Raw genomic sequence first — 13,019 nt, 5'->3', positions numbered from 1 at the left:
AGCTACAAAAACAATCAAATACCTTGGAATAAACTTAACCAAGGACGTTAAAGATCTCTATGATGAAAACTACAAAACCTTACAGAAAGAAATAGAAGAGGATACCAAAAAATGGAGAAATCTTCCATGCTCATGGATTGGAAGAATCAATATCATCAAAATGTCTATTCTCCCAAAAGCAATTTATACATTCAATGCAATACCCATCAAGATCCCGAAGACCTTCTTCTCAGATCTGGAAAAAATAATGCTGAAATTCATATGGAGACACAGAAGACCTCGAATAGCCAAAGCAATCTTGTACAACAAAAACAAAGCCGGAGGCATCACAATCCCAGATTTCAGGGCATACTACAGGGCAGTTGTTATCAAAACAGCATGGTACTGGTACAGAAACAGATGGATAGACCAATGGAACAGAATAGAAACACCAGAAATCAATCCAAACATCTACAGCCAACTTATATTTGATCAAAGATCCAAAACTAATCCCTGGAATAAGGACAGCCTATTCAATAAATGGTGCTGGGAAAATTGGATTTCCATGTGCAGAAGCTTGAAGCAAGACCTATACCTCTCACCTTACACAAAAATTCACTCAACGTGGATTAAAGACTTAAATCTACGACCCGAAACCATCAAATTATTAGAGAGCATTGGAGAAACCCTGCAAGATATAGTTACAGGCAAAGACTTCTTGGAAAAGACCCCAGGAGCACAGGAAGTCAAAACCAAAATTAACATTTGGGATTGCATCAAATTGAGATTTTTCTGTACTTCAAAAGAAACAGTCAGGAAAGTGAAGAGGCAACCGACAGAATGGGAAAAAATATTTGCAAACTATACTACAGATAAAGGGTTGATAACCAGAATCTACAAAGAAATCAAGAAAATCCACAACAACAGAACAAACAACCCACTGAAGAGATGGGCCAAGGACCTCAATAGACATTTTTCCAAAGAGGAAATCCAAATGGCCAACAGACACATGAAAAAATGTTCAAGATCACTAGCAATCAGAGAAATGCAAATCAAAACCACAATGAGGTTTCACCTCACCCCGGTGAGAATGGCTCACATCCAAAAATCTACCAACAATATATGCTGGAGAGGATGTGGGGAAAAAGGGACACTAACCCACTGTTGGTGGGAATGCAAACTGGTTAAGCCACTATGGAAGTCAGTCTGGAGATTCCTCAGAAACCTGAACATAACCCTACCATACAACCCAGCCATCCCACTCCTTGGAATTTACCCAAAGGAAATTAATTTGGCAAATAAAAAAGCCATCTGCACATTAATGTTTATTGCAGCCCAATTCACAATAGCTAAGACCTGGAACCAACCCAAATGCCCATCAAGAGTAGACTGGATAAAGAAATTATGGGACATGTACTCCACAGAATACTATACAGCAGTAAGGAACAATGAAACCCAGTCATTTGCAACAAGATGGAGGGATCTGGAAAGCATCATGCTGAGTGAATTAAGCCAGTCCCAAAGAGACAAATATCATTTGTTTTCCCTGATCGGCGACAACTGAGCACCAAAGGGGAAACCTGTTGAAGTGAAATGGACACTATAAGAAACAATGACCTGATCAGCTTTTGTCCTGACTCTAGATGTACAATGTAATACTTTATCCTTTTTAGTATTTGTTGTTCTTGTAGTTGTTCTAGTACTAGTGGTTGAACTCTGTAATTAACACACAATTATTCTTAGGTGTTTAAATTTTAACTGAAAAGTGATCCCTGTTAAATTTCAGAGTGGAAAAAGAGAGGGAGGAGATGCACAGTTTGGGACATGCACAATCAGTCTTGCCCCAAATGATGGAGTTAGTAATGTGCCAGGGGATTCCAATACAATCCCATCAAGGTGGCATGTACCAATGCCATCTCACTAGTCCAAGTGATCAATTTCAGTTCACATTCGATGGCTCGGATAGGTCTAGGAAACAAAGGGATCACACAAACAAGACAAGTGTCTGCTAATACTAACTGATAGACTCAAAAAGGGAGAGAAAGATCCAGCATGGGAAGTGGGATACACAGCAGACTCATAGAATGGCAGATGTCCTAAACAACACTCTGGCCTCAGAATCAGCCCTCAAGGCATTCGGATCTGGCGGAAGAGCCCATGAGAGCATTGTAGGCATGGAAAGCCAAGATACCATGGAAAAGAAAAAAAGAAGAAGACCTACATGAAAGATCTCTGTGAGTGAGATCCCAGTGGAAAGAACGGGGCCATCAAAGAAGGAGGTACCTTTCTCTGAAGGGAGGAGAGAACTTCCACTTTGACTGTGACCCTATCGGAATAAGATCAAAGTCAGCGAACCCTAAAGGCCTCCATAGCCCTGGCAACTCATGACTAGAGCCTAGGGAGATTACTGATGCCATGAACAGGAGTGTCGAATTGTTAAGTCAGCAACAAGAGTCACTGTGTACTTACATCCCATGTGGGATCTGTCCTTAATGTGTTGTCTAATGTGCAGTGATGCTATAACTAGTGCTGAAACAGTATTTTTACACTTTGTGTTTCTGCGTGGGTACAAACTGATGAGATCTTTACTAATTATATACTGAATCGATCTCCTGTATATAAAGATAATTGGAAATGAAAAAAAAAAAAAACCTGGTGTTAAATTGGAAATGGCATAGAAAATTAATTAATTTTTAAAAAAATATTATGTAGGATCTCTGCCTTTAATGTGCTGTACACTCTTATTTAATGCTATAACTAGTACTCCAACAGTATTTTTTTTTCACTTTGTGTTGCTATATGGGGGCAAACTGTTGAAATCGTTACCTAATTTATACTAAACTGATCTTTTGTATATAAAGAGAATTGAAAATGAATCATGATGTGATTGGAAGGGGAGAGGGAACGGGAAAGGGGAGGGTTGTGGGTGGGAGGGAAGTTTTGGGAGGGGGAAGCCATTGTAACCCATGAGCTATACTTTGGAAATTTATATTCATTAAATAAAAGTTTAATAAAAAAAATAATTGTTTCTATGATATATAAAGACAGTGTTGCTGGGGCCGGCCCTGTGGCGCAGAGGGTTAGGACCCTGACCTGAAGCACTGGCATCCCATATGGGCGCTAGTTCTAGTCCCGGCTGCTCCACTTCCGATCTAGCTCTCTGCTGTGGCCTAGGAAAGCAGTAGAAGATGGCCCAAGTCCTTGGGCCCCTGCACCCATGTGGGAGTCCTGGAAGAAGCTCCTGGCTTCAGATCAGCACAGCTCCAGCCATTGTGGCCAATTGGGGAGTGAACCATCGGATGGAAGACCTCTCTCTGCCTCTCCTCTCTCTGTGTAACTCTGACTTTCAAGTACATAAATAAATCTTTAAAAAAAAAGGAATAAAAAAAGTGTTGCTGCATAACAAAGTAATAATTTATTGTGTTGTGTGCATATAATGCCTTTTTGAACACATCGGCTGTCACAATTATTCCTCATCCTTGCAACTCACACGTTGGTATAAAAAAGAATTCAACCCCAGAATGAGTCTTAAAATAAATTCCATTACAACATAGTATATCAATTTACATTTTGTAATATTTTGATCTGAACTCTGAAACAATTATCATTGTCTATTTTCAATTAGAAGTTTTCAATCCTGTGAATATTTCAATGACATAATATTTATTTCAATGTTACCGTAAGTGGCGCATTTATTGCTTAATTTAAATTTTTGTAAGTGTCCTAGATAGAGGGTGGGATATAATGGGCTAAATGCTAATTAGTTTCTAACTTCCCATCTCTCCAACTTGGTATCTTTTTAAAGGGTTGCAGATTCTCAAAAGTTATTTTTAAAAAGGAAAGCAACTGTTCAAACAGCTATCCAACTAGACATTTATTTAACATTCCTTCCCCAGATTTTTATTGGTGAAATATCCATGTATTTCATAAAGTCAACACGAGAATCCTTGATTGCCCAGGAGAAAACAATTCTGACTGGAGAATGCTGTTACCTGAACCCCTTACTCCGAAGGATCGTCAGATTTATCGGTGAGTACAACAGCATGGAGAACTAAACCCTCTTGAATAGGCAAAACTTATGAATGGCTTATTTTACCAAGTTTGCTCACCAATCTATGGATCTGTCCAATTTAAAAGTAAAAGCTGCTTTGGAGAGCTTCCTAGGAAGTACAGAAATTGAGCCTGATCCTAATGCCAAGATAAAGTTTTGACCCTTGAAGTGAAGTGGTACCTATTAAATTGTCTTATAAGTGATTTCAAGCTGGATTTATTTCTTCCTACACTTATGTGAGAGTTACCCTGGACATGTATTTCAGTATTGAGTGGATATTGCCACACAATTTCTAGCTGAGTCATGAAGGGGGTAGGGGAGCATATAGAACACCAATAAAATTAATTTAGAAATAAAATTTCCACAGAAACATTTTCTGTACAGTTTTTATGTGGAGAATATAACAAAGAATGGGAAATATAACCCATTGGGTTCTTAAATATAATACTTTTCCAAAGGTTAAAAAATATTTTGTTAACATTCATGGCAAAGAATAATGAGGATACACCCTACATTCCTTCATATAGAGCTTTTGTAAAAGTACCTAGGGTACTATGAATAATGAACATAGATATGGGAATAAATGTGTTGAGTACAGGTAGGAGTATAGATCTTGCAGAATGCCTACACAGCAAGTATCATTCAATAAATGATAGCTGTTATAGTGTCCTAATGATATCCTGTGAATGCCTACTGGCTGGATCTTCATAGGAGCCAGAATAAAACTCCCCAAGTGTGAATATGGCTGGTATTTAAACAAGCTGCAATATCATTTAGAACCTAGAGAGCTGACAAATGAGAAAGTGAGGGCCAGAATACAGCATTCTATCAACTTTTTTGGTAATCTTAGTCCTTTTACTTTGCTGTTGTAGGAAAGGGTTGAATTTCCTCAAGTCATGAGCAAATAGCCACATTGAAATCAAATATACAATAGCTTCTGTGACTGAAGTGGGACTGAGGGAAATTGCAGTGTGGGAAGCCCAAGAAAATCTAATGTAAAAGCAGCAAGCCTTAACATTCACATAGTCTTAGTATTTGCAGAGAATGAGTTTCTGGAGACTGTGGAAGCCCACTGTGGCTCATCACATGTCCTGTCATCCATATAATGCCACCACTATCCAGTTCCCTCGCGCCAAAGAATAATTCCTCTCAGTGATGTGCTGTATCATCACTTCTCCCCAGCGGCTAGATCAAGGGGGACGTTTATTATACAGAACTCTGTACTAGACCCTTCATAGACATCACTTCAGTAAACCTACCCACCATCCTGTGAGGCATTTTGTAGTGCTAATTAGGCATCTTGTAGGACGGATAGAAAATGAAGTAACTTCTCCCAAGGAGTGTGTTGTACATGTACTCAGATGTGCATAATTTGACTCAGGGAAGGAGATTTTGACTACCATCTGATATGTTTCCTGCACATGTAATTAAAGCAAGTTAATCAAAGTGTGGAGTTATATATTTTGGAAATATATTTGATAGTTACTGTTGCTTTTCTTTGGCAGAGATAAGTCATACCCATTTCTGATCAACACCAGCTGGGATAGGGTCCAACCTGCATGTCATTTACATAGGCCTCTATGCATTGGCAGAGCAAGTCTTTGTTCATTGAGGAATGAAGAGTCCTACCATCCAGGATTGGATCCTTCAGATTGCCTGCTGTGCTACCTGAAACCCCCACTTGAGACACTGCATTGGGCTGAAGCGCAGCCTCAGAAAGACCACTGTCAAAGTAGAAATTTGTCACCCTGGAGAAGCATCAAATTCCCATTCATAATCAATGACACAGTCCGTGTGGGTCTGTTATAGGCTAAGAGAGCTAGATCCTAGGAGCATAAGCCAGAGACATTCAAGTGAGATTGGTTAGAGTTTATCATGACGTATTTAAAAGGAAGGGATGCTAAAGCAGAGGGAGCCAGTGGATGTCACATAAACCTTAGAGGACTGGAGGAAACAGCTTGGGAAGGCAAGTGGGGTTACAAGGTTTAAAAAAAAAAAACAAACTTGCTTTATGCTGTCCCTCTTGTTTTATGGCACCTACATCCGCCCATCATTCCAGTGAAAAACTTGGGAGATGCCCTGAGCCAGAAGGGAACTTCTTAGAAATGCAAATTCTTAGGCCTCATACGGGGCACAACCCTGATCATCTATGTTCTCACGGATCATCCAAACAATTCTAATGAGCACTAAAGTTTGTGAACCACTAGTTTAGGCTAGGAAAATATCTTCACTCTTTAGGTGATCTTTTTACATCTTACCTTGCACCTTACTTCCATTCACCCCAGCCCCACAAAACTGTCATCTACTATTTTGTAGTCCTTGATCTTTCTAAAGCAAAAATATGACAGCATCTGTTTAAAATCTTTCAATGGATTCCTGTTTTTAACAATCTGTAGCATCCTTAACCATCTCATCTATCTCCACATCACCTTAAGCCACACCCACAGGAGGCCTTCCCTCACCAGCCTAACCTAATTTAAAGGACAGTGTGATGCTTTGCCTCCGTTCCTGTTCATGTGCTAGCTCCCTCCACCCAGAATTTTCCACTGCCACATCCTCACTACAAAGCTTTTTCAATGTTACCTGTTTGACCATCCAATTAGCTGCCTTGTCCTCCAGACCCTCACTGAGCCTTGTACCTGCATCTTGTATACCATATTGTTATAGTCACTTAAATCTCTTACTCCCATTAATTTGTGCTCCTTTGGAGAGCAGAGACTGTTTTTTTTTTTTTTCACTCTATTTGCAGCATATTGCAAAGTGGCCCATAGGTTTTCAGTAATTTTTTTGGGGGGTGATGAAGAACAAAGAAACTTTGTTAAGTTACAGATTTGCCTACAACTAATTTCATAAATGCTGGTTCTTAAATTTTCATTTGCCTTCTGCTAAATTACCTTTATTACCACCCTTTAGCGTCATTCTAGGAAATTAAAGTACATGTATAAGGCAATTTTGTAAGAGAACTGCATAAGTCTCTTCTGACTTTTATTAGGAGATGCAGGGGGTGGGGATAGAAATATATTTCTCTTGAGAAGGGTAACTTACTTTTTCTGAATATTTTTGAGTTAATTTTTTCATAAGAGGACTAAAATGTAGTATTTGGAATAAAGATCTTTTAAGTGGAAATTTTTCCTTTGGGAAAAAAAATAAAGTAGTCGATGAATGTATAGAAATGTTATTGTAAACAGCTTATCAGTCTTTTTTTCTAGCCCAATGGACATGAAAATACACCCTATGCAGTTGGTATGGGAAAACAACTATTTCAGTTAACAATTCTAATTAACCTGAAATGGCGTGACTTTTTTCTTGTAGTTTATATAATTATTCTAGAATGCATTACAAATAGTATTTCCCAACAAATACAATCAGCTTCACACTATAAAAAAGGCCAGTGAATTACCAAAATATGTTTTAAGAAAATTATGCTTTATTCTGTCAAGGATGAAAAAAACTTAGGATTTTAATACATTTCTGATAAGAATAAGTTGACATACCCCTCCTGCATTTTGATTTATAGTATATTTCTTTTCTATGTTTTATTTGTTTGAAAGACAGAGTTACAGATAGAGAGGGAGAGATAGAGATCCTCCACCCACTGGTTCACTCCCCAAATGGCTGTAACAGCCAGGGCTAGACTAAGCCAAAGCCAGGAGATTCATCCAGGTCTCTTATGTAGGTGGCAAGGGCCCAATCACTTGGGCCGTCCTCCACTGCCTTCCCAGGAGCATTAGCAGGAATCAGAAGTGGAACAGCCAGGACTGAAACCATTGCCCATATGGAATCCCAGCATCCCAGGCAGTAGATTAACCAACTGTGCCACAATGCCGGCCCCTATGGTATATTTCAACTACCCTTTAAAATTACTGTGCTGTGGCAAGTGTTTAGCCACTTAGTGTTTAAGACAACTATGTTCCACATTGGTATGCTGGGATTTGATCCTAGATCTGGACTCCAGCTTCCTTCCAATCCAGACCCTGAGAGATAGTTGGCGATGGCTCAAATGTAGCTGAGCTCCTGCTACCCATGTGGGACACCTGTATTGAGTTCCTGGCTCCCAGCTTTGGCCCAAGCCTAGACACTGTGGATGTCTGTGTACTGAACCAGTAAATGGGAGCTTGCTATATCTGTCTTTGTGCCTCTCGAATAACTATTTGATTAAAAAGAGCAGTATTTTTATTTTCAAAAATTTCATTATTATTTAACAATCTATCCTAAGAAAGTAATCAGTGATAAAGATTTATTTTTATGGGCTAAGATTATATAATCAGAATAGAAATTAGAAAATCATATAATTTTTAAAGATATTGCCACCATAAATTACAACTTCATAATATATTTCTATGAACTTTTGGTGAAGGAGAAATATTCATGATATAATTTTATGTGGAAAAACCAAAGCACTGTATTTGTTTATAATTATTTCTAAGGAAAAGGATACATTATATAAGTGTGTACATCTGTGGTTTGTGTATACATGATCTGTAGAAAAACAGACTTAAATACACTGTTAACTTTTGTTACTGTGGATAATCGATAAATAAATTTTGTTGTTTTCTACTCTGCAATTTTAATTTTTATCATAAATTTGTATGGTTTTAAATTCAGAAAAGGGACTGAAGGTTATTTTTTAAAGGGTAGGGGGCAAAATGAAGGCCATGGAGAATGGTCACTTTTCTGACATGGTCTCCCCTCTGTAGGAAGGAAACAGGGGATCAGCACTGAGCTCTTTAATTCTATCTTCTCTGGCCTGCATGGGGAGACTTTTAAAGCCCCATCCCACAATCAGATTAAATTTCAAATGAGAAAATGGCAAGAGAAAGTCAGAGAGAGAACATTCCAACTAAAACATCTTTAGCAATGCTAATTGTGTTAGCTTTAGCAGAAGGGATTGAATTCCTCTGATTAACAAATCACCATAAATTTTTCCCCAGGTTCTCATAAAAAGGATGCCTGGGCTCCCAGATCTGGAAGTATAAACTCTCATAGCTAAACTCCTTGACCTGTCTAAACCTTTAATAATTTGTCAAGTTGTATTTGCATGACATAGAAAGGAAGGAACATAGAAAGAAAGGGTGAACAAATTTGACCAAGATTTGATAAAAAAAAAAAACTATATAGTGAAATTAATATGCATTTGAATCTCTTTTCCTCCCCATCCCATTCTCTTCTTATACCATTTCACTTGGTGTTGCATTACATTGCATAGCAACAATACAAATTTATTTTCTCAAGAGAGAGAAAACTTGCATTCCTTTTTCAGAAGCAAAAACTAACTAAGGCAGTTACATTTTCCAAAAACCTGATGAAGATAAGTTCAGCTAAGTTTTATTCATTCACCAATATATTTGAGTAGGCATTCTTATGTCAATTATTAAATACTTTATTTAATAGTGAAAATAGAAAGCATTCAAATTTGGTTTGTTTGCTGTATCAAAGGACAAGTAAATTAACTTTCTCTCCCAAAATAGCCAGTTTCTTTTGAGTTAATGAAAGAAGAAGGAAAAAAAAAAAAAAACACAGGTGTGAGGGGCATCCAAAACTGCCAAAATTAGATTGTCTATTAGCACCTAAAATATCCTGTCTTCAAAAGCTATTTATTATGGTCTTTTCACTTGGGATCACATAGTTGTTCCATTATTACTTTTGATAAGAATTTAATTAAATTCCAAGCAAGTCTTCTGCCATTTAGATCAGGCCCAATGATTAGATAGTACTGGACGAATAGAAAGAGCCATAGTAAACAGTTAATTCATATAACACTAATTAATTGCCATAAATTAAGTGTGCTGCAAATGAAGCATGAATATTTTAAGTGCAATTTCAAAGGTCATGGTGTTTTATGGTTGTAAGAATTGATACCCTGAGACAAGCATAATGTCAACCTTTTTGAGAACTAGAACATTCTTCAATTTTGAAAGTCATTTGCATCAAATAAAATCTCAGTGAAAGGACATCCAATCAGTACACTTCTACTTACATTCAATATTTAAAGGATAGATGAGGGACGGGGGCTAGGGGCTGGTCATGTTCTTTTAAACTTCAAGAAATAATGTATTGAGCAGCCACTATGCTAGGCAGTGGCTAAGGTGTTGAGAACATATATTGGTGAACCAAACAAAGAAATTTGCCATTATTGAGTTTATATTCAATGAGGAAGGCAGACATTAAATAAGCATAGTGTTAGAAGATAAGCACTGTGCAGAAAAATAGCTAGGGAAAGGAAACAGGGAGTTTGTGGGAGCAGATATATGTTTTTCAATTAACAGAAGAGGCTATCATACAATGAAAATTCTTTCGTGTTGGCAGTGACTTCATAGCAGGATTGAAGAATCAAGACAGGCATGGCCTCAGCAGTCCAGGTGCTCAGGGAATATTCTAGTTTCATGTGTTGGTTAAGAAAGTCAACCTGTCAGGCTAGCCTGTGGCACACTGAGTGATGCCGCCTCCTGCAACACCAGATCCTACACTGGAACACCGGTTCGAGGCCAGCAGTTCTGCTTCCCCCATCCAGCCCCCTGCTAATGTACCTGGGAAAGCAGAGGAAGATGGCCCAAATACTGGGACCCTTGTGCCCACATGGGAGACCTAGATGGAGTTCATGCTTTCACCTGGCCCAGCTCTGACTATTGTGGTCATTTGCAGAGTAAACCAAGGCATGGAAGATCTCTCTCTGTCTCTGCCTCTGTGACTCTGCCTTTCAAATAAATAAATCAAAGAAAAACAAAGGAATGGAGGGAGGGAGGAAAAAGAAAGGAAAGAAAGTAATTCAATCTGAGAAAGAAAAAGGAAAGGAAGAGAAAAGGAAAAGCAAAAAGAAAGAAAATTTCAACCTGTCTAGTTAATCTAAAAATAAGTTGCAGTGCTGTAAGTCTAGATCATAAAAGTGTTAATATCAAGGCAGGACATGGGCATCTAAGCAGATGGAGATATTCTAGAACTCAGCAACAAGACCAGAGTTGAATATCAGATTTACAAGTCAGGAGATAGAGCCAAGGAGGATCTTAGAGGAAAAAATGGAACCCTGGGTTATGGACTCCATGAACAACCAAGCCACCAGACTCTAAGAGATGCTTGGTACTTTCTACAAGTGATCAGGATTGGCCCTGTGGCTTGGATTCAAAACTACAGGGTGAGGAAGGATGCTGAAGCTGGCCTAAAAGGCACAGCCAGGGAGCAACTTCTGCTCACATTCCCAGAAATTGTAAAGAAGTTGCTTTTGGTTGTGCTGTTCAGCTGCAGAGAACAAATCTATATGGATGGCATCCTTGGAAAATCAGATTGTTACAGACCTGAACAAGACTCCTAGCCCAGAACTCAGTAGGTTACCCTAATATCAAGAGGCAAGTTACTGAGTAATATGAGATCCCTTTCTGAGGGCACTGCCCAGCACCAGGGGTCAAGAGGTTTGACTCCAATAACAAGATTCACCGAGCAGAGAACTGCTTCCTCTGACATCTTGCAAGGTCGGCCAGTGTAACTCATGACATTCAGGGAACTTCATCGTAGGAGAGCAGTGCTTCTCACCCACAGAACTATTGACACTTTGGGCCCAGTAATTGTTTTACACAGCAGTGGGCTCCTGTCCTGCGTGCACTGAGGAATGTTTAGCAGCTTTCCTAACCCACAAGATACCAGCAGTACCCCTTCTTGTGCTAGGGATAAAAGTGTCTGCAAATGTTGCAGAAGTCCCCTTAGGAAGGATCACCCTCAGTGGAAAACTACTGGTGTAGTTTAATAAAACAAGTGTGCTTCAAAGACTTTAAAAAATTGTATGAGTATTTTTGCTACATAAGATACTGCATAATAAATTGAGGCGCAGCAAGACAGAAAAGTATTATCAGAACATCTGAAATGACTCCCAGCACTGAACAGCTGCTTCAAGCTTTCTATAATAATTTTTAAAAAGCTTTGTATTTTCAAAATAATTTAAATTATCACATTAGGACATGATAACAATGATTAGGAAATTGCATCAAGCAGAGGGCAACAGAACCACATCAGCATCTGTTAATCACCAGCAGTGCTGGCAGCTGCCCTTGGGCACTTGATCATAATCTGCTGATGAGCTTGGGGGTGGATTCAGATCATCAACTTCAACTTTAAAAACTTGTAGACAGAGTAGAGGCTCCAAGATGGCAGTTAGCAACAGGGCAGTCTGATATAGGCTAAGCAAAATTAATATAAAAACAGTGGAGAAAGTATACTCTCAGGGGTAAGCTGTAGGGAAACTGTAGCACGAACTCCTGTGAAAACAGTACAGACAGCCCAGACCTCTGTGGAAGGTGCAGACACGCAGCAAAGAGCAATGCAACAACAAAGTACACTGAAGCTTGGATCCAGAAAAAGGGCCCGCCCTGGCACACCAGATGAGATCGGACTGCACAGGCCCTCGCCACTGTTGATACAGCCCGAGGCAGAGCTTAGTGAACTACCCCGTTTATGAGTCCAGCCTGGATCCCTCAGGGTAGTAGGGCATCTGCTCACCCAGAGAGGGGAGATAAAAAGCTGTGTGTCTCTCCCTGCTTCTCCCCCACTAAAACAGCGAACTGCAGCCAGCGGTGGGTGGGCTGGTGCCATTTTTGGACATAAGCTGGTAGTAGCTGCTCCAGCTATTGTGCACGCACCCAGCAACTATTGGGGTCAACCTCTACCCACTCAGCAGGGACAACCACAGCAGTTCAGGAGTACCTAACAGGGATGGTCTCCACCATGCCAGCTGCACCCACCTAACAATGGGTGGGGAGGGGGAGCCATTCCTACAGAAGGGATGTGTCACCTGCCAGGCTCTCCTATGTACCCAACCCAATTGTGAAGCAAACAGGGCTGCAGCTGCTGGGTGTTGTGCATGCCTGTGATCCATAGATCTTACCAGAGAGAAGAACCCACATTCCACACAGACTTTAATCTGCTTGGGAGGACTGGACTAGATCCAGTGGGCTGGAACAATCACAGACGGTAGCTCTAGGAACACCTCAGTCTCCCTGTGGAC

The 13,019-nt window shown here is 39.6% G+C and overlaps 1 protein-coding gene across 3 annotated transcripts in view; it reads left to right on the top strand.

Annotated features, from left to right (window-relative positions):
• Nucleotides 1-13,019, top strand: part of PLPPR1 (phospholipid phosphatase related 1) — a 340,049-nt gene that overhangs the window by 296,957 nt on the left and 30,073 nt on the right. For all 3 annotated transcript variants that reach the window (XM_062207867.1, XM_062207865.1, XM_062207866.1), the window contains exon 4: nt 3,876-4,008. In XM_062207867.1, the coding sequence (XP_062063851.1) occupies nt 3,876-4,008 (133 nt within the window). The remainder of the gene's footprint in view (nt 1-3,875; nt 4,009-13,019) is intronic.

This window comes from Lepus europaeus, chromosome 12 (genome assembly GCF_033115175.1).
Source record: "Lepus europaeus isolate LE1 chromosome 12, mLepTim1.pri, whole genome shotgun sequence".
In the NCBI taxonomy this organism is placed as follows: domain Eukaryota; kingdom Metazoa; phylum Chordata; class Mammalia; order Lagomorpha; family Leporidae; genus Lepus; species Lepus europaeus.
The sequence above is the reverse complement of the archived record's forward strand: the minus strand, read 5'-3'. Positions and strand labels throughout refer to the sequence as shown.